A 21719-nucleotide genomic window follows, 5' to 3' on the forward strand; every position below is an offset into this window, starting at 1 on the left:
TTTTAGAATAAGGCTGTATCATAACAAAATGTAGAAAAAGTCAAGGGGTCTGAATAGTTCTGAATGCCCTATATAACATCTGATAGTAGTTTTTGTAGATGTACATATGTACATAAATATCCTTCGTACCCCTGCATATAGACTCCGTACTGGTATCATGTATGTAGCCAGGCTCAAGATCATTGCTCACTGTGTATTTTTAGTTTCATTCCTACAATTTCTTTCTGTGAATATTTCAATTTTAGAGTGTTCTGCACTGTTGGGTGGAAGTAAGTAAGCATTTTACTGTTAGTCTACACCTGCTGTTAACGAAGCAGGTGACAATTAACACTTGATTTGATTTGATTGGTGTTTGCAAGCGTGCGTGTAGACATGAGAAACAGCGAGGCTACAGCTGTGACCTCCAGGTTGCCATGAGGAATGGGTGGCTAACAGTATGGGCTCTTTGTTGAACCCCTCCACCTCCTAAGAGAGGAAGCAATGACAGAGGGATGAAAGGCGATAAGACAGACAGGGGGAGGAGAAAGAAAATGGAGGACAGAGGGAAAAAGAGAAAGAAGGCCAAGGAGACGGATAAAAACAAAGAGAGACATAGGTTCTGGAGGAGGTATGGGCCAGATAGAGAGAGATCAAAACAAAGAGAGACATAGGTTCTGGAGGAGGTATGGGCCAGATAGAGACGGATCAAAACAAAGAGAGACATAGGTTCTGGAGGAGGTATGGGCCAGATAGAGACAGTTCAAAACAAAGAGAGACATAGGTTCTGGAGGAGTCATGGGCCAGATAGAGAGAGATCAAAACAAAGAGAGACATAGGTTCTGGAGGAGGTATGGGCCAGATAGAGACGGATCAAAACAAAGAGAGACATAGGTTCTGGAGGAGGTATGGGCCAGATAGAGACAGAGCAAAATAAGAGAGAGAAAGACAGAGAAGGAGAGAGTGACCGAAAAATAAAGTGCAAACATTCACCCTGATTTTCACCTAGCCCAGAGCTGAGTGCAGCAGCCGTATTGGGGTCCAGCTGGAAAGGGTTAATAATCATCTGGGCGTCTGGGCCGGGGTTCTCCAGCTTGACCCCGGTCAGGCCGATGTTCTGAGCCAGGTAGTACTGGTAGAGCTCAGCCTCGGCCGGTGCCAGACCCAGGTGCAGACCGTGTTGAATCTGCTTCATGTTCTGCTGCAGCAGCATCATGTTGTGCATGTGTTTCTCACTGGTCATGTGGATGCGCAGGTTCCTCGCCACGTTGGTCTCGTAGTCACACACCTGGAGGAGGAGAGGTGTATGTTATATATATATATATATATATATATATATATATATATATATATATATATATATATATATATATATATATATATGAGGAACATTAGTTGAATGGGTTCTCAAAGGATGTGTGGTAACTAAGTGCTCATATACAGGTGAACACGTTTACAAAGTGGAAAAGTGTCAGTCAAACATAGTAAGAAGAAGCTGCGCCAAGACACTGATCTATTGGCAGAGTTGTGATTTTTCCTCTAATGGATCAGGGGAAGATAAGCTGATCCTAGATTTGTGTCTAAAACAATGATCAGCACTAGAACAGCCCTAGTCCAATGTGTAGTTTCACCCACCTCACAACGCCACATGGGCTTCTGTTTGGGCTTGGACGGCGAGGGGGTACCACAGCCCCCCACAAGGCTGCCGCTGGGCACGGGCTTGGCATGGCTATGGCAGGGGGAGAGAGTGTGGCTGTGGGTGTGGGTGTGGGTGTGGGTGTACTGTGGTTCAGTGCCCCCGTTCTGCAGGGTCTGAACGTTGTTCAGGTGCTTGTCCGACTGCATGTGGATGCTCAGGTTGCCCTTGGTCGTGGTGGAATAGTTACACACCTAGAAATAAATCAGAGATAGAGAGGGTGTTATTTATAGAGATATACTGTAGAGAAAGGAACAGAGAGAACATTTTGACAGATAAGGGAGAGAGAGACAGAAAGAGAGAAGGAGAGCAAAAGAGAGAGAGACAGAGAGAGAGAGAGAGAGAGAGAGAGAGAGAGAGAGAAAGGGGGGAGAGAGAGAGAGAGAAAGGGGGGAGAGAGAGAGAGAGAGAGAGAGAGAGAGAGAGAGAGAGAGAAAAAAATAAGGAGAAAGAAAGAGAGACTAACCTCACAGCGGAAGGGCTTGTATCCACATGTATAACTCTCTCCCCGGGCCAGGCGTGGGTGAGCTTGCCCAGTACGACAGTACACACAGGACCCTCCAGACTCTGGGTGCTTCTCCTTCATGTGGGCGTCCAGTGTCTGCTGGTACTTGTAGTGCCAGTTACACTTGGGACACTTCAGTGTCTTGCAGGAGTTACGAGAGTGCATCATGGTCATGTGCCCTCCTAAGGATCGGGAGGACCCTAGGACCGTGTCACATTTAGGGCACTCAATGCAACTGCCTGGGGACCCCTCGCCCAGTCCAGGGGTACCCGGTGTGCCAGGAGTGCCAGGGTTTCCCCCATGCTGGTGCAGGGGTCCCGGACTCTCTTCGTCTCGTGGCATCATCAGGTGAGAGGAGGGGGAAGAGCCATCTGGACCAGCCAGGACTTCACTGGATGAGTCGTTACTGCTATCTCTATCTCTGGCTAGGTCTGAGTTCAGCTGATTCTTCTCCATCTCCTCACGAGAGGAGGAAGAGAAGGACAAGGGGCCTTTGTTGCCACTGTACTTCAGCACACTGTTAGACAGGTGTGAAATGCTTTGGTTTAAAATAGGGAAATCTTTGCTACTACTGCTGTCGCCCACCGGTTCGTCATCCTCCATCTCCATCTCCACCCCTCTGTTGAAGTAAATGTCCTCCATGTCTTCTTCTGGACTCTGTCCTCCTTCTGCAGCCGGCTCACGTTTGATCAGCGGGTATGAGTTCAGGTCCGACCCGGGTCTGTTAGGATGCAAAGTGCATGGAGGAAGGCCCTCGCAGTCGCTCTCGGGAGAATCCCGCTCCAAGACAGTTGCCGTGGGAGATGAGTGAATCAGGGAAGCAGAACTGGCGGGGGTTCTGAGGGAGGTGCCGGTCACACCCCCGAGATTTGGATTGGTCTCGGCCTTTGGCATTGGTGGGATTCTGGGGGTTTGGTTGGCGGGGTTAGAGCTCGCACTCCCTTTCAGGAAAGCAAACCCGGCCTGGAGGGAATCAGCGTTCTCAGCATGGAACGTGTTCCACAGGCCGTGGAACCCTGAATCGGGACCCAGGAAGCTAGCGGCAGTAGAAAAGTGGGGTAGCACAGAGTTGGTGGATTTTTTTGGTTCCAGAAAGCTTATAAGAGGTTCTTTGTCCTTGCCAATCCCCTGGATGATGGCAGAGACATGCTTGTTGCTCAGGAGCTTTTGCTCCTGCTCGTTGAGCGTCATCCGGTGGTCGTGGACAGCGTGCGTCACAAACGACCGGCTGTAGCCAAACGACAGCTTGCAGAGGAAACACATCAGCACTGGCTTCCTCTGTCCATCACTCACACAGCCCTCGAACTTGGACAAGTCCACATTGTTGGGAACATCTTTGGACACACAAGAATTTTTGGCTGCGCCGTCGACCGTCAGATAGTCTTTATCGTTCTTGTGGCGAAGGTCGTAGACGCGGAAACTGTGCAACACCGGGCCGCTGGCGCCTGCGAATGCTGAGGTATTTGGGAACGACGATGTTGCCGCTGGGTCACCCGGGAATGCTTTCCCGAGGGATGACGCAATGTGGAAAGTGTTGATGACCTGTGGGCAGAAGGACATGGGTGCAGTTGCAGGCAGCTCCGCCTGGTCCCGATCCCCCCCATGGGTCGTCAAACCACTATGTGCATTATTGGTGGCAGCGGTGGGATTGTGGGGGCTAGGGGGGAAGGTTTTGAGGGACAGAAGGCCCTGGGAGGCGCCACCGCGATGCTCTTTGGAGTCCTCCAGGATGAAAGCAGATCCATCGGGCTGGTAGACGATCTCGCCGCACAGGTTCTCCACGTCACTATCTTCTAACTCATCCTCCATCTCGCTGTCTCTTTCATACACCTCCGCCACTACATCAGGCTTCCCCTCTCCCTCACTCTCGCCCTCCTCCTCCTCCTCCTCTTCCCGCCCTGCTGCATTAGGCAGGCGAGTGTTGGGGCAGTGGTGCTCCATGTACTGCTGTAAACTGGAGAAGGAGGTGGAACATTCGTTACAGGGGATCTCCTTCACTGGGGCCACCAGCGAAGCAGCAGTGTGGGCATGGTCCGAACCCAATACAACAGTCCCGGTTCCGGTAACAGTCCCGTTTCCGGTAAACCTTTCTATACGGCTGTGCTGCTCGGTCTTCAGTGGGCTGCCGGTGTCTGTGGTATTATTGGGGGTAACTGGGATGTGCTCCGGTGCAGCGGCGGTGTGATTGGTGTCAGAGTTGGGATCCATCCCAGCGGCAACTGCAGTTCGGTCTCTCTCGGTCTTCTCTGCGTCACACGGCCCTGTTGGCAGCAACAACAGCTTCTGACCATTTTCCTGCCGCACGACCATAGAAGGGGAGTCACAGGTTGCCATGGCGACCTCTACACGGGGCTCTCATCTCATCCAGCCGGACAGGGACCTAAAGAGAAAAAGAGAATGTCATTGCAAAAGTATTACAATAATAGCAATCACACGGTTTATCATTAACGGTCAATAATAGAACAAACAGAATGTTAAGATCCTGCACCCATAATTCCATAATTGATGTGACAATTGAACGCTGACTGCCAGGGAATGCCTACCACAGAGGCATTAGTTAAAGGAGCCGCCTGACAACCTGTGAAAAGAGAAATTCCAATATAAACTATAGATCTGAGTGGCTTTGTCTTAGAGCTGACAGCCAGAGCCCATCGCCTGCCGCTGAAAACAAGTGAACACCTCCACACAAAAGTTTCACTGCTTTCCTCTCTCTCTCTGACCACACACTGATTAAAATGCTCTGGAAACAGAGGGAGGAGTGAACAAATGTGACGGCCAGATCCCTCGCTCTGGCCGTGAGAGAAGGAGAAGAGTAAAGGAGCGAAGGAGAGAAAAGTCTCTCTGACTCCTGTGTCGGTAAGAAAATCAGCTTAGCCTAAATCTGGGCCTGATAAAGATCCCTCAGCAGGTAGATAAAACTCCCTGATTAATGCACCAGCGTCATTCATTAAACCTCATCCCCAAGCCCTCCCCAAGCCCTGTCCAAGCCCTGTCCAAGCCCTGTCCACACTGGCCAGCACCAACAGTACACTAAACAGTTCCTTGGTGCTATAAGAATAATGTATAATGGAGACCTGTCCCTGTAAACCATTGCTTTTGTAAGACAAGCTGTGAATTAACCAACATTCGAATGAGGGTTTAAAATGCAACTGTAAACTTCAAATCCACCCACCTGCTACTGCCTGTCTATCTCTCCATGTCCGACTATCTCTCTCTTTCTGTGACACAGAACAAAGCAATTAGTGGATTAAAGTGAAACAATCCACAGCCGGTGGGAGGGAACTATATGGATGGTAAAGCGTGAGGATTGAAATGAAGTGTGTGTGTGTGTGTGTGTGTGTGTGTGTGTGTGTGTGTGTGTGTGTGTGTGTGTGTGTGTGTGTGTGTGTGTGTGTGTGTGTGTGTGTGTGTGTGTGTGTGTGTGTGTTCTGTACCATAATCAAGTCTAATCTGAGATGGCAGAGAGATGATACAATGTAGAAAAGTACAGATACAAAAAACAAATGTTATATATATGTGTTCTCCCTATGTGATGGGCTAAATCAACAGATAAAGCCAAATAGAAAATACATGAATAAATAGATGACACATCTGAGAAAATGTAATGTAAAGTTAAATCTAGAATTGGCTTCCTATTTCGCAACAAAGCATCCTTCACTCAACCCTCGTAAAACTGACCATCTTACCGATCCTCAACTTTGGCGATGTCATTTACAAAATAGCCTCCAACACCCTACTCAACAAATTGGATGCAGTCTATCACAGTGCCATCCGTTTTGTCACCAAAGCCCCATATACTACCCACCACTGCGACCTGTACGCTCTCGCTGGCTGGCCCTCGCTTCATACTCGTCGCCAAACCCACTGGCTCCAGGTCATCTACAAGACCCTGCTAGGTAAAGTCCCGCCTTATCTCTGCTCGCTGGTCACCATAGCTGCACCCACCTGTAGCACGTGTTCCAGCAGGTATATATCTCACTTGTTACCCCCAAAGCCAATTCCTCCTTTGGCCGCCTCTCCTTCCAGTTCTCTGCTGCCAATGACTGGAACGAACTGCAAAAATCTTGGAAACTGGAAACACTTATCTTCCTCACTAGCTTTAAGCACCAGCTGTCAGAGCAGCTCACAGATCACTGCACCTGTACATAGCCCATCTATAAATAGCCCAAACAACTACCTCTTCCCCTACTGTATTTATTTATTTTGCTCCTTTGCACCCAAGTATTTCCAGTGTTTTAATTGCTATATTGTATTTACTTCGCCACCATGGCCTATTTATTGCCTTTACCTCCCTTATCTCACCTCATTTGCTCACATTGTATATAGATTTATTTTTCTACTGTATTATTGAGTGTATGTTTGTTTTACTCCATGTGTAACTCTGTGTTGTTATATGTGTCGAACTGCTTTGCTTTATCTTGGCCAGGTCGCAGTTGTAAATGAGAACTTGTTCTCAACTTGCCTACCTGGTTAAATAAAGGTGAAATAAATAAATAAATAAAAAATTCAGTGATTAATGTGGAAACAGTGGGTTCTAATGCTGAGAATAAGATGTTTGCCTACAGTGTTAAACATGTCTCTCAGTCTTACACACAGGCAGGCTATACAACAATAAAACCCGCTGTTCTATCCCTATAGTCTAGAAGCACTAAGAGTATCTATGTCATTTTCACTAAGACACAATTTACCCATTACATTCTCTAAACATAAAATCACAAATCTGACCAGTTAGTCAAGTCAGGTCAACTTCATTCCGGCTTCTGTACCATCCTGTTTTAAGAAGCTTACAGGGAAAATATGATTGAGTGTCACAGGCGTCAAAGTGAGTAGACCAAGGTGCAGCGTGGAATATGTTCATCTTGTCGTTTAATGCAAAAGAATGAACACTTTACAAATTAAACAAAAAATGACAGCAGACAGTTCCGTCAGGTACTTACAACTAAACGGAAAATAACTACCCACAAAAAACAAAGGAAAAACAGGCTGCCTAAGTATGGCTTCCAATCAGAGACACCGATAGACACCTGCCTCTGATTGGAAACCATACCCAGCCAAAACACAAAACACAAACATAGAATGCCCACCCACCTATCACACCCTGGCCTAGCTAAATAGAGAAAACACAGCTCTCCTAGGTCAGAGCGTGACATTGAGTCGAAAGCTGTTTAGTAGCAACAGGCTTTAAGTGCTATTATGAAAGAGACTAGAGGATTCATTCCTTGTCCTTTTGCTTCTTACTTCCTCAGTAACAGCCCATGATGTGTGTGTTGGACATAAAAAGTTGGTTTAACAGGAATTATGTATATTCTCTGAAGACTTAGTGTTGAGACAAGTCTCTACACTGCATAAGACTCACCACACATGCACAGACCGTGGTACACAGAGCTCAACTGTAGACAATGAAATAGTTGTCCATCGACAATAATCTAAGGTCAGTTTTGTGTTTTCCCACTATAGTTAAGGTTAGAATTTGGGGAGGGTAAGTTGATCTGAGATCTGTGCTCACAGGCAATTCCTACACATAGCGCTCTAACAACTAGTTAATGCTATCTCTAGTAAACCTACTGCCAGTGCACTTTTGCAAGCAGACCCAACATTAACATTAGTACTGGCAGGTAAAGTGTGTTAATCCATCTAACCCAGGTGTTAAACTAAAGTATCATTGAGGCTAATGCAGGTAAAGTGTGTTAATGAATCTAATCCAGGTGTTAAACTAAAGTAGCATTGAGGCTAATGCAGGTAATCAGTGTTATATCTCTACATTAGATGTCTGGCTTCTGTCACAACAACAATCACTGTTTCACAGCACAGGAACTAGTAAAGTAGGATTACATCTAAAACTTCAGTTAGCTCTCAGCCCACAATATTTGAGAAGTGCTTTACAAATAAAGTTGTGGAAGTTGTTCCCAGGATTGTCCCCTTATGAATATCAATCTACCAAGGTTTAATATTTTTTTGATAAAATCAGAACTCCTCTTTTCTCTATATTTTATCCGTCAACTTTCTGAGCAGCAGCTTTTAAAACCCAGATCAAGTTACTGCAGTGTTTAGTAACCTCAGTGTTCTCCTCTCCTCATGTTAATAGTCTCCAACACAGCAACGAGAGAGAGAGAGGGAGAGAGAGAGAGAGGGAGAGAGAGACAGAGAGAGACAGAGAGAGAGAGAGAGAGAGAGAGAGCGAGAGAGAGAGAGAGAGAGAGAGAGAGAGAGAGAGAGAGAGAGAGCGAGAGCGAGAGCGAGAGAGAGAGCGAGAGAGAGAGAGAGAGAGAGAGAGAGAGAGAGAGAGAGCGAGAGAGAGAGAGAGAGAGAGACAACGAGGCCAACTTTCCCCTGGTTTGAAACAGTTCCTTTTTCCTACTAGAACAAAAGCGATGGCTGGGACCAGTCCTACCTCTAGTTTTTAATTAAGCCTGCCTGTCCCTGGCCTCCCATGAACACACACAAACACACACACACTGTGAAGTGATTAAAGAAGTGTCTGATCTGATGCTGAGAGAGAAATAATAGCAGTGGAATGCTAACCAGACCCCAGCGTAAAGAGGGCTAAAAGAGTCCTAGGCCTATTGTTGTTACTCCCTCCTCCTCCCTCTCTCTCTCTCTCCCTCCCTCCCTCTTTCTCTCACTCCCTCCATCTGCTTTTCTCTCGCTCAAAGAGGACAGCATACTTTCTAAAGCAGGGGAATTCTCTTCTCCTTTCTTTTCACACCATCTCTCTCGCTCTCTACTAACGAGTTACCAGTGGGGTAAAGTAATTAAGTAAATACATTCAAGTATTACTTAAGTCGTTTTTTTGAGGTATCTGTACTTTACTATTTATATGTTTTTTTTAATTTTACTTTTACTGTATTACATTTCGAAAGAAAATAATGTACTATTTACTTCATACATTTTTCCCTGACACCCAAAAGTACTTGGTGCAATGGTCCAATTTACGCACTTGTCAAGAGATGTCTGAGAGTTGGAGTGTGTCACTGGCTATCTGTAAATAAAATAAATAAAAACTAGAAAATGGTGCAGTCTGGTTTGAATAATAAAAGCAATTTTAAATAATTTACATTTTTACTTTTGATACTTAAATATATTTGAGCAATTCCATTTACTTTTGACACTTAAGTATATTTAAAACCAAATATTTTCAGACTTTTACACAAGTAGAATTTTACTGGGTGAATCTCAATTTCATTTCAGTCATTTCCTGTTAAGGTATCTTCACATTTACTCAAGTATGACAATTGGGTGCTTTTTCCAACACTAACTAGCTCCCTAGCTCTCTGCTTTTAGTTGTTCCAAAACAAGCCAAAATGTACAGCGTTACAAGTTAAACGTTTAGCCTCCTGAGTAACTAGAGCAGGGATGATCAACTATATTCAGCATCTAATGGTTTAAACCTGTACCACAACATACAACATCTAATACTTTATACCTGTATCATAATATACAACAACTAATGCTTTAAACCTGTACCACAACATACAACATCTAATACTTTATACCTGTATCATAATATACAACATCTAATACTTTATACCTGTATCACAACATACAACATCTAATACTTTATACCTGTACCACAACATACAACATCTAATACTTTATACCTGTATCATAATATACAACATCTAATGTTTTATACCTGTACCACCATAATATTCAACATCTAATACTTTATACCTTTACCATAATATACATAATCTAAAACGTTATACCTGAAACACCATAATATACAACATCTAATACTTTATACCTGTACCACCATAATATTCAACATCTAATACTTTATACCTTTACCATAATATACATCATCTAAAACGTTATACCTGAAACACCATAATATACAACATCTAATACTTTATACCTGTACCATAATATACAACAACTAATATTTTATACCTGTATCATAATATACAATATGTAATACTTTATACCTGTTTTATAAAATACAGCATATAATGCTTTATACCTGTACTACCATAATATACAACATATAACACCTTATACTTGTATCAAAACATACAACATCAAAAGCTTAATACCCGTACCATAATATAGAACATCTAATACTTTATAACAGTACCACCATAAAATACAACATCAAATAATTTATACCTGTATCATAATATACAATATCTTATGCTTTATACCTGTACCACCAAAATGTACAACATCTAATACTTTATACCTGTACCATAATATACAACATCTAATGCTTTATACCTGTATCATCCGTAAACTAAAAAGATTTGGCATGGATCCTGAGCTCCTCAAAGGATTCTACAGCTGCAACATCGAGAGCATCCTGACTGGTTGCATCACTGCCTGGTACGGCAATTGCTTGGCCTCTGACTCCAAGGCACCACAGAGGGTAGTGCGTACAGCCCGGTACATCACTGGGGCTAAGCTGCCTGCCATCCATGACCTCTACACCAGGCGATGTCAGAGGAAGGCCCTAAAAATTGTCAAAGACCCCAGCCACCCCAGTCATAGACTGTTCTCTCTACTACCGCATGGCAAGCGGTACCGGAGTGCCAAGTCTAGGACAAAAAGCCTTCTCAACAGTTTTTACCCCCAAGCCATACTAAAAAGATTTGAACAGGTAATCAAATGGCTACACCGACTATTTGCATTGTGTGACCCCCCCACCAACTCCAACTCCCCCAACCCCTATTTTTACGCTGCTGCTACTCTCTGTCTATCATATATGCATAGTCACTTTAACAATAAATTATTGTACATTGTCCTTCAATTGGGCCGACCAACCAGTGCTCCTGCACATTGGCTAACCGGGATATCTGCATTGTGTCCCGCCACCCACCACCCACCAACCACTATTTTACGCTACTGCTACTCTCTGTTCATCATATATGCATAGTCACTTTAACCATATCTACATGGACATACTACCTCAATCAGCCTGACTAACCGGTGTCTGTATGTAGCCTCACTACTGTATATAGGCTGTCTTTTTACTGTTGTATTATTTATTTACTTACCTATTGTTAACATAACACCTTTTTTGCACTATTGGTTAGAGTCCGTAAGTAAGCATTTCACGGTAAGGTCTACAACTGTTGTATTCGGCGCACGTGACAAAAAAACTTTGATTTGATTTGATAATATACAACATCTAATACGTGACACCTAAATCATAATATACAACATCCAATACTTTAAAGATGTAACACCATAATACACAACTTTGAAAACATTATACCTGTATCACAATATACAATATCTAATGCTTTAAACCTGTACCATAATATACAACACCTAATATTTTATACCTGTACCACCATAATATACAACACCTAATATTTTATACCTGTACCACCAAAAAATACTAGATCTAATACTTTACACCTGTACCAATATTATATACAACATATAATACTTTATATCTGTATCATAATATACAACATCTAATACTTTACACCTGTACCACCAAAAAATACTAGATCTAATACTTTACACCTGTACCAATATTATATACAACATATAATACTTTATACCTGTATCATAATATACAACATCTAATACTTTACACCTGTACCACCAAAAAATACTAGATCTAATACTTTACACCTGTACCAATATTATATACAACATATAATACTTTATACCTGTATCATAATATACAACATCTAATACTTTATACCTCCACCACCATAATATACAACATCTAATACTTTATACCTGTATCATCACAATATACAAAATCTAACACTTTATACATGTGTCATTATATACAACATCTAAAGCTTTATACCTGTACCACCATAATATACAACAGCTAATGCTTTAAACCTGTATCATAATATACAACATCTAAAACTTTATACCTGTATCATAAAATACAACATCCAAATTGTTATACCTGTATCATAATATACAACATCTAATGATTTATACATGTATCATAAGATACAACATAAAAAAACGTAATACCTGGAACACCATAATATACAACATCTAATATTTTATACCTGTATCATAATATACAACATATAATACTATATACCTGTATCATAATATACACTATCTAATACTTTATACATGTACCACCATAATATACAACATCTAATACTTGATATGTATATAATAATACACAACATCTAATACTTTATACCTGCACCACCATAATATATAACATCTAATGCTTAATACCTGTATCATAATATACAACATCTAAAACTGTATACCTGTATCACAATATACAACATATATTACTATTTACCTGTATCATGATATACCACATCACATGCTTTAAACATGTACAACCATAATATACAACATCTAATACTTGATATGTGTATAATAATACACAACATCTAATACTTTATACCTGCACCACCATAATATATAACATCTAATGCTTAATACCTGTATCATAATATACAACATCTAAAATTGTATACCTGTATCACAATATACAACATATATTACTATTTACCTGTATCATGATATACCACATCACATGCTTTAAACATGTACAACCATAATATACAACATCTAATACTTGATATGTGTATAATAATACACAACATCTAATACTTTATACCTGAACCACCATAATATATAACATCTACGTAATGCTTAATACCTGTATCATAAATACAACATCCAAAACGTTATACCTGTACCACCAAAATATACAAGATCTATTCCTTTACACCTGTACCAACATTATATACAACATCTAATACTTTACACCTGTATCATTATATACAACATCTAGTGCTTTATACCTGTACCACCATAATATACAACAGCTAAAGCTTTATATCTGTATCATAAACTACAACATCTAAAACTTTATACCTATATCATAAAATACAACATCCAAATTGTTATACCTGTATCATAATATACAACATCTAATGATTTATACATGTATCATAATATACAACATAAAAAACGTTATACCTGTATCATAATATACAACATCTAATGCTTTATACCTTTACCACAACATGCAACATCTAAAACGTTATACATGTACAATCATCATATACAACATCTAAAACGTTATACTAGTACCTCCATCATATGCTTTATACCTGTATCATAATATACAATATCTAATACTTTAAACATGTACCATCATCATACACAACATCTAAAACTGTAAACCTGTACCTCCATAATATATAACATCTAATGCTTTATACCTGTATCATAATATACAATATCCAATACTTTATACCTGTGTAATAATATACAACATCTAATGCTTTATACCTTCATCATAATATACAACATCTAATGCTTTATTCTAGTACCACTATCTTTTACAACATCTAATGCTTTATACATGTATCACCATAATATACATCATCTAGTACTTGAAACCTGTATAATAATACACAACATCTAAAGCTTTATACATTTTATATATACAATATCATATTAATATATACAATATATACAATATACAACATATATTGCTTTATACCTGTATCATAATACACAACATCCAAAATGTTATACCTGTATCACAATATACAACATCTAATGCTTTCTACCTGTACCATAATATAAAACATTTAATTCTTTACACCTGTATCAGAATATACAACATCTAATACTTTATACTTGTATCATAATATACAACATTTTAATGATGTATACCTGTAACATAATATACAACATCCAAAACGTATTACCAGTATTATAAAATACAACATCGAATACTGTATACCTGTATCATAATATACAACATCTAATGCTTTATACCTGTACCATAATATAAAACATTTAATTCTTTATACCTGTATCATAATATACAACATATAATACTTTATACCTGGACCACAATAATATACAACATAAAATACTTGATACCTGTACCACCATAATATACAACATCTAATGCTTTATACCTGGACCATAATGTACAACATCTAATGCTTTCTACATGTACCATAATATACAACATCTAATGCTTTATACCTGTACCACCATAATATACAACATAAAACACTTGATACCTGTACCACCATAATATACAACATAAAATACTTGATACCTGTACCACCATAATATACAACATCTAATGCTTTATACCTGTACCATAATATACAACACGTAATGCTTTAAACCTGGACCATAATATACAACATATACTGCTTTATACCTGTATCATAATATACAACATCTAATACTTTATACCTGTTTAACAAAATACAACATCCAAAACTTAATACCTGTATTATAAAATACAACATCTAATGCTTTATACCTGTACCACAATAATATACAACATAAAATACTTGATACCTGTACCACAATAATATACAACATAAAATACTTGATACCTGTACCACCATAATATACAACATCTAATGCTTTATACCTGTACCATAATATACAACATCTAATGCTTTATACCTGTACCATAATATACAACATCTAATGCTTAATACCTGTACCATAATATACAACATCTAATACTTTATACCTGTACCACCATAACATACAACAGAGATCATCAACTAGATCCAGCCGCTGGCCAATTTCTTCTTGAGCGAATGGCCAGGGCGCCTGAACATAATTACAAATTATTTGTACACTGCAAATGAACCACAAGAAGCCCGAACAGATATAATACTGCAACAAAACATCATCATTTCAAACCTTGCTTGTATTTGTTTATGATCACGTGTCTATTAAATGTAGAAATACTTGGGAACCGATTTCTTGAATTAAAATCACGTGAAGCTGATTTCCTGGTGTTTTTACAGGTTTTTATTTAAAAAAGTGTGACAGTCTGTAATTCGCAGAGAAGAAAATATTAAAAGTGAAACTTAATGTCAAAATAAACAGCACATCCATGTGTGTGTGTGTGTGTGTGTGTGTGTGTGTGTGTGTGTGTGTGTGTGTGTGTGTGTGTGTGTGTGTGTGTGTGTGTGTGTGTGTGTGTGTGTGTGTGTGTGTGTTTCTCCTCTGCATTAGCTAAGGTCACCCCAGTCTAAGCAAGAGGCCTCTCCCCCAAAATCATATCCTCCATCAAGATGTCATAGAGTGTTAGTGAAAAACAAAGGAGAGTTCCAGAGTGAGACCAAAGCATCTATCTCCCGAAACAAAGCTCTCGGCTAATTCTAACTGTTTATTTGTTGTCATCTAGAAACAAAATGGTGAAAAACCCATCAAGAAAGAATGATCTTCTCCTGGTGAAAGGGTGCACTGGCTGCCTCAAAGGATACAGAGAGAGACACACACACTCTGTTTAAAGCCTAAAAGAAAGGACGAGAGAAAATTACAAAAGGAGGGAGGGAGGGAGTATGGGAGGGAGGGTGAGAGGGGATGTCTTCGTTTTCATGCCACCTCTGTTTGTTGCCTGAAGGCGTAATGTTAGAGACACATACACACCTCAACAAAACGTGTTCTGACTAACACAGGAGTCTAACAAATTACCTTCTCCGCAAAATGCCTTTTAGCAAATAAAATAAGACGACAACAACATAAGAACTGCATGTGATCAAGGAGACATTAAAGAGAGCAGAGAAGGGAACTGGAGTTTGGACGTGTGCCAGGTGTGTGTGTGTCAATGCATGTGTGCCAGGTTCTCCTCATCTGCATGATGAAAGGTAAATTGGCCTCTATAGTTCCAGGTGTAACAGTATACCTGACTACCTGCAGGGACCGACAAGTCCTTTCATTGTTGGATAAAATACCTGAATACCACGTTAGGAATAGAGAAACACACAACTCTAATGCTCTAGGTAGAATACACTTCTTAACCACAGATCTAGGATCAGATGAACCCACCCTCAATCCTAACCTTCAACATTAGGTGGATGGAAATATATCTGACGTCGTACAGGAAGAGCGGCAGGTAGCCTAGTAGCAGGTAGCCTAGTGGCAGGTAGCCTAGCAGCAGGTAGAAGCAGGTAGCCTAGCAGCAGGTAGCCTAGCAGCAGATAGCCTAGTGGCACGTAGCCTAGCAGCAGGTAGAAGCAGGTAGCTTTGTGGCAGGTAGCCTAGCAACAGGTAGAAGCAGGTAGCCTAGCAGCAGTTAGCAGCAGGTAGCCTAGCGGCAGGCAGCCTAGCAGCAGCTAGCAGCAGGTAGCCTAGCGGTTAAGAGCATTGGGCCAGTAACAGAAAGGTTGCTGGTTTGAATCCCTGAGCTGCCAAGGTGGAATAATCTGTGGTTCTGTTATTGAGCAAGGCAGTTAACACCTGCAGCCCCACCCACCTCTCTGATTCAGAGGGGTTGGGTTAAATGCGGATGACACATTTCAGTTGAATGCATTAAGTTGTACTGTGCTTTGGGGCAACTTATTAATTCTCAGAATCAAATATTACAGTATAAAGATACCTCCAGACACAGAACTAAGGTCTGTTTTGCTTTTCCCTGTCCGACATTTTGGAGGGTAAGCTGATGCTAGATCTGTACCTACCACCGCTAGCAGCACTAGAAAGGAAAGAGGTTGAAAAGACATCGCTTCAACTCAAAAGTGAGCAGAGTAAACAGACTGCAGGGCTCCAGCCGCCTCACCACACTGCTTCTCCGGCTAAAGAGTTTACTACATCAAAGCAATACACAATCTACATAGTTAATGTCTTTAGAGAGAGAGAAAACGGGGAAAGAGAGAGAGAGACAGAGAGAGAGAGAGTGAGAGAGAATCTGAAGTTGAATGTCTAATGTTTGCTGATGATCTGGTGCTTCTGACACAAACCAAGGAGGGCCTACTGCAGCACCTAGATCTTCTGCACAGATTCTGTCAGACCTGGGCCCTGACAGTAAATCTCAGTAAGACCAAAATAATGGTGTTCCAAAAAAGGTCCAGTCGCCAAGACCACAAATACAAATTCCATCTAGACACCGTTGCCCAAGAACACACAAAAGACTATACATACATTGGCCTAAACATCACTGCCACAGGTAACTTCCACAAAGCTGTGAACAATCTGAGAGACAAGGCAAGAAGGGCAAGACATACCAATTAGGATCTGGCTAAAAATACTTGAATCAGTTATAGAACCCATTGCCCTTGATGGTTGTGAGGTCTGGGTTCCGCTCACCAACCAAGAATTCACAAAACGGGACAAACACCAAATTGTAATTGTAACTGTATGCAGAATTCAGCAAAACCATCCTCCGTGTACAATGTGAAACACCAAATAATGCATGCAGAGTAGACATCCGCTAATGATCAAAATCCAGAAAAGAGCCGTTAAATTCTACAACCAACTAAAAGGAGGCAATTACCAAATCTTCCATAACAAAGCCATCACCTACAGAGAGATGAATCTGGAGAAGAGTCCCCTAAGCAAGCTGGTCCTGGGGCTCTGTTCACAAACACAACAGACCCCACAGAACCCCAGGACAGCAACACAATTAGACCCAAACTAATCATGAGATAACAAAAAGAAAATTACATGATACATTGGAAAGAATTTACAAAAAAACATAGCAATCTAGAAAGCTATTTGGCCCTAAACAGAGAGTACACAGTGGCAGAAAACCTGACCACTGTGACTGACCCAAACTTAAGGAAAGCTTTGTGAGCATACAGACTCAGTGAGCATAGCCTTGCTATTGAGAAAGGTCGCCATAGGCAGACCTGGCTCTCAAGAGAAGACAGGCTATGTGCACACTGCCCACAAAATTAGGTGGAAACTGAGCTGCACTTCCTAACTTCCTGCCAAATGTATGACCATATTAGAGACAGATATTTCCCTCAGATTACACAGAACCACAAATAATTTGAAACAAATTGATTTTGATAAACTCCCATATCTACTGGGTGAAATACCACAGTGTGCCATCACAGCAGCAAGATTTGTGACCTGTTGCCACAAGAAAAAGGCAACCAGTGAAGAACAAACACCATTGTAAATACAACCTATATTTATGCTTATTTTTTTCCCTTTTGTACTTTAACCATTTGCACATCATTACAACACTGTATATAGACATAATATGACATTTGTAATGTCTCTATTCCCTTGGAACTTTTTGACTGTAATGTTTACTGTTCATTTTTATTGTTCATTTCACTTTTATTTATTATCTACTTCCCTTGCTTTGGCAACGTAAACATCTGTTTCCCACGACAATAAAGCCCCTTGAATTGAATTGAGAGACATGGAGAGAGACAGAGTGAGAGAGAGAGAGAGAGAGAGAGAGAGAGAGAGAGAGAGAGAGAGAGAGAGAGAGAGAGAGAGAGAGAGAGAGAGAGAGAGAGAGAGAGAAAGAGACCGAGAGAGAGAGAGAGAGAGAGAGAGAAAGAGACCGAGAGAGAGAGAAAGAGACCGAGAGAGAGAGAAAAGCAGGAATTTTCTTTAGCAGGGAATCTGGGAACACGCTCCTGATAATTAGGTTTGAATGGAAATGAACCATACAAACAAAGGGCACCCTATGTCCTGACAATTATACCACACACTCACACTTTTCCTGACACAATTATACTATACATTAACCAGCTTAGAGGCTCTTGCTGGTCTCTCTCTCTCGCAAAAATGTGTGAGGACCTTCGCTGCCACAGAGCCAACCCCCCCTCCACACATACGCACACATACACACAGAGCAACTTCAGCCCTCCATGTTAGTGTGTGTGTGTGCAACTTCAGCCCTCAGCGCCACAGAAGGGGAGAAGGTAATTAAGTTTGAAAGAAAAGGGCCCTGCAACAAACAATGCTGCACTGTCCAAGGGGAGGGGGAGGAGAGGGAGGACGAGAGGGGGGGATGGGGGAGGATGAGGAAAACCATTAGTATTCACTGGCCTGGTGAACAAGAAAAGAAGAGAGGGAAGAGGGCAAAGGGGAAATCTGTCTGGCTCTCTGTTTTTCTCTTTCAAAGCAGGAGCACTATCCTACCGTTTTATCTGTTTCCTCCACCTACTCACATCTGGTTTCATATCTTTCCTTCTTCTCCTCTCTTCTGTGGGTTTGGGTTCCCATGTGGTTTGGTCTGTCCCACTACTCAATCGTTCTCTCTCTCTCTCTCTCTCTCTCTCTCTCTCTATCCCTAACATGAATTACCTCTGTCTCTCACACACACACACACACACACACACACACACACACACACACACACACACACACACACACACACACACACACACACACACACACACACACACAAAACCTCTATAACATGAACTACTGACCCCCTCTCTCTCTCTCTCTCTCTCTCTCTCTCTCTCTCTCTCTCTCTCTCTCTCTCTCTCTCTCTCTCTCTCAATTCAATTCAATTCAAGGGGCTTTATTGGCGTTGGAAACATATGTTTACATTGCCAAAGCAAGTGAAATAGATAATAAACAAATGTGAAATAAACACTGACAAAAGTTCCAAAAGAATAAAGACATTTCAAATGTCATATTATGTCTATAAATAGTGTTTAACTTTTTAGTGACAGTAACTTTAACTTTTTAGTGACAGTATACGGAAATTCGGATGAATGACGTGCCCAAATTAAACTGCCTACTACTCGGGCTCAGAAAGTAGGATATGCATATCATAAAACTGTTTGAATGATGTCTGTGAGTATAACAGAACTCTTATGGCAGGCAAAAACCTGAGAAGAAATGCAACCAGGAAGTGGTTTGTAGTTTTTCAAGACTGGGCCTATTCAGTATACAGTGACTTAGGGTTCATTTTGCACTTCCTAAGGCTTCCACTAGATGTCAACAGTCTTTAGAAAGTTGTTTGAGGCTTCTATGGTGAACAGAGAGCGAACAAAGGAAGTTGGAATTTGTTGACTCAGGAGTGGACATGAGTTCATTGGCGCGCGTTCACATGAGAGTTAGCTGTGTTCCATTACATTTTTCAAGACATTGGAATCGTCCGGTTGGAATATTATTGAAGTTTTATGTTAATAAGGCCCTATAGATTGATGCTATACAACGTTTGACATGTTTCTACGAACGTAAATATAACTTTTTTTGACTTTTGTCATGAAATTTTCTGCGCGCTTCCTACATTTGGAGTAGCTTACTGAATGCACGAACAAAAAGGACATAAATGGTAGATTTTATCGAACAAAACAACATTTATTGTGGACCTGGGATTCCTAGGAGTGCATTCTGATGAAGATCATCAAAGGTAAGTGAATATTTATAATGCTATTTATGATTTTAGATGAATCCAATATGGCGGGTATCTGTTTTGCCTGATGTTTTTTTCTGAGCGCCGTACTCAGATTATTGCAAAGTGTGCTTTCCCCGTGAAGCTTTTTTAAAATCTGTCACAGCGGTTGCATTAAAAACGGAAAATAAATAAACATAAACATGGGTTGTATTTACAATGGTGTTTGTTCTTCACTGGTTGCCCTTTTCTTGTTGCAACAGGTCACAAACCTTGCTCCTGTGATTGCACACTGTGGTATTTCTCCCAGTAGATATGGGAGTTTATCAAAATTGGATTTGTTTTCAAATTCGTTGGGGGTCTGTGTAATCTGAGGGAAATATGTGTCTCTAATATGGTCATACATTTGGCAAGAGGTTAGGAAGTGCAGCTCAGTTTCCACCTCATTTTGTGGGCAGTTTGCACATAGCTTGTCTTCTCTTGAGAGCCAGGTCTGCCTTCGGAATTCTGCATGCAGAGTCTCAATTTGGTGTTTGTCCCATTTTGTGAATTCTTGGTTGGTGAGTGGACCCCAGACCTCACAACCATAAAGGGCAACAGGTTCTTTAACTGATTCAAGTATTTTTAGCAAGATCCTAATTGGTATGTAGAATTTGATGTTCCTTTTGATGGCATAGAAGGCCCTTCGTGCCTTGTCTCAGATCATTCACAGATTTGTGGAAGTTACCTGTGGTAGTGATATTTAGACTGAGGTATGTATATTTTTTTGTGTGCTCTATGGCAACTGTGTCTAGATGGAATTTGTATTCGTGGTCCTGGCAACTGGACATTTTTTGGAACACCATTATTTTTGTCTTACTGAGATTTACTGTCAGGGCCCAGGTCTGACAGAATCTGTGCAGAAAATCTAGGTGCTGCAGTAGGCCCTCCTTTGTTGGGGTCATAAGCACCAGATCATCAGCAAACAGTAGACATTTGATTTCAGATTCCAGTAGGGTGAGGCCGGGTGCTGCAGACTGTTCTAGTGCCCACGACAGTTCGTTGATATATACACTACCATTCAAAAGTTTGGGGTCACTTAGAAATGTCCTTGTTTTTGGAAGAAAAGCTCATTTTTGTCCATTAAAATAACATCAAATTGATCAAAAATACAGTGTTGACATTGTTAATGTTGTAAATGACATTGCTGCAGGAAATTGGCAGATTTTTTCTGGAATATCTACATAGGCGTACAGAGGCCCATTATCAGCAATCATCACTCCTGTGTTCCAATGGCACGTTGTATTAGCTAATCCAAGTTTACAAAGATAATACAATAGAGAGAGGAGTGGGAGGCCCCGGTGAACAACTGAGCAAGAGGACAAGTACATTAGAGTGTCAAGTTTGAGAAACAGACGCCTCACAAGACCTCAACTGGCAGCTTCATTAAATACAGTGCCTTGAAAAAGTATTCACCCCCCTTGGCGTTTTTTTCTATTTTGTTGCATAACAACCTGTCATTTAAATTGATTTTT

At 40.9% G+C, this 21719-nt stretch overlaps 1 protein-coding gene across 6 annotated transcripts in view; it reads right to left on the reverse strand.

Moving 5' to 3' along the window:
- LOC106590546 (zinc finger homeobox protein 4) overlaps window positions 1-21719 on the reverse strand; it is a 180579-nt gene that overhangs the window by 112572 nt on the left and 46288 nt on the right. For 4 of the 6 annotated variants that reach the window (XM_014181654.2, XM_045710974.1, XM_014181653.2 and 1 more), the window contains exons 2-4: window positions 2139-4557; window positions 1612-1866; window positions 970-1264 (exon numbers count right to left, since the gene is read on the reverse strand). In XM_014181654.2, the coding sequence (XP_014037129.2) occupies window positions 970-1264; window positions 1612-1866; window positions 2139-4511 (2923 nt within the window). In that variant the 5' untranslated portion in view covers window positions 4512-4557. The remainder of the gene's footprint in view (window positions 1-969; window positions 1265-1611; window positions 1867-2138; window positions 4558-21719) is intronic. The other 2 variants (XM_045710976.1, XM_045710975.1) reach the window with 1 other exon arrangement.

This window comes from Salmo salar, chromosome ssa29 (assembly GCF_905237065.1).
Source record: "Salmo salar chromosome ssa29, Ssal_v3.1, whole genome shotgun sequence".
NCBI lineage: Eukaryota > Metazoa > Chordata > Actinopteri > Salmoniformes > Salmonidae > Salmo > Salmo salar.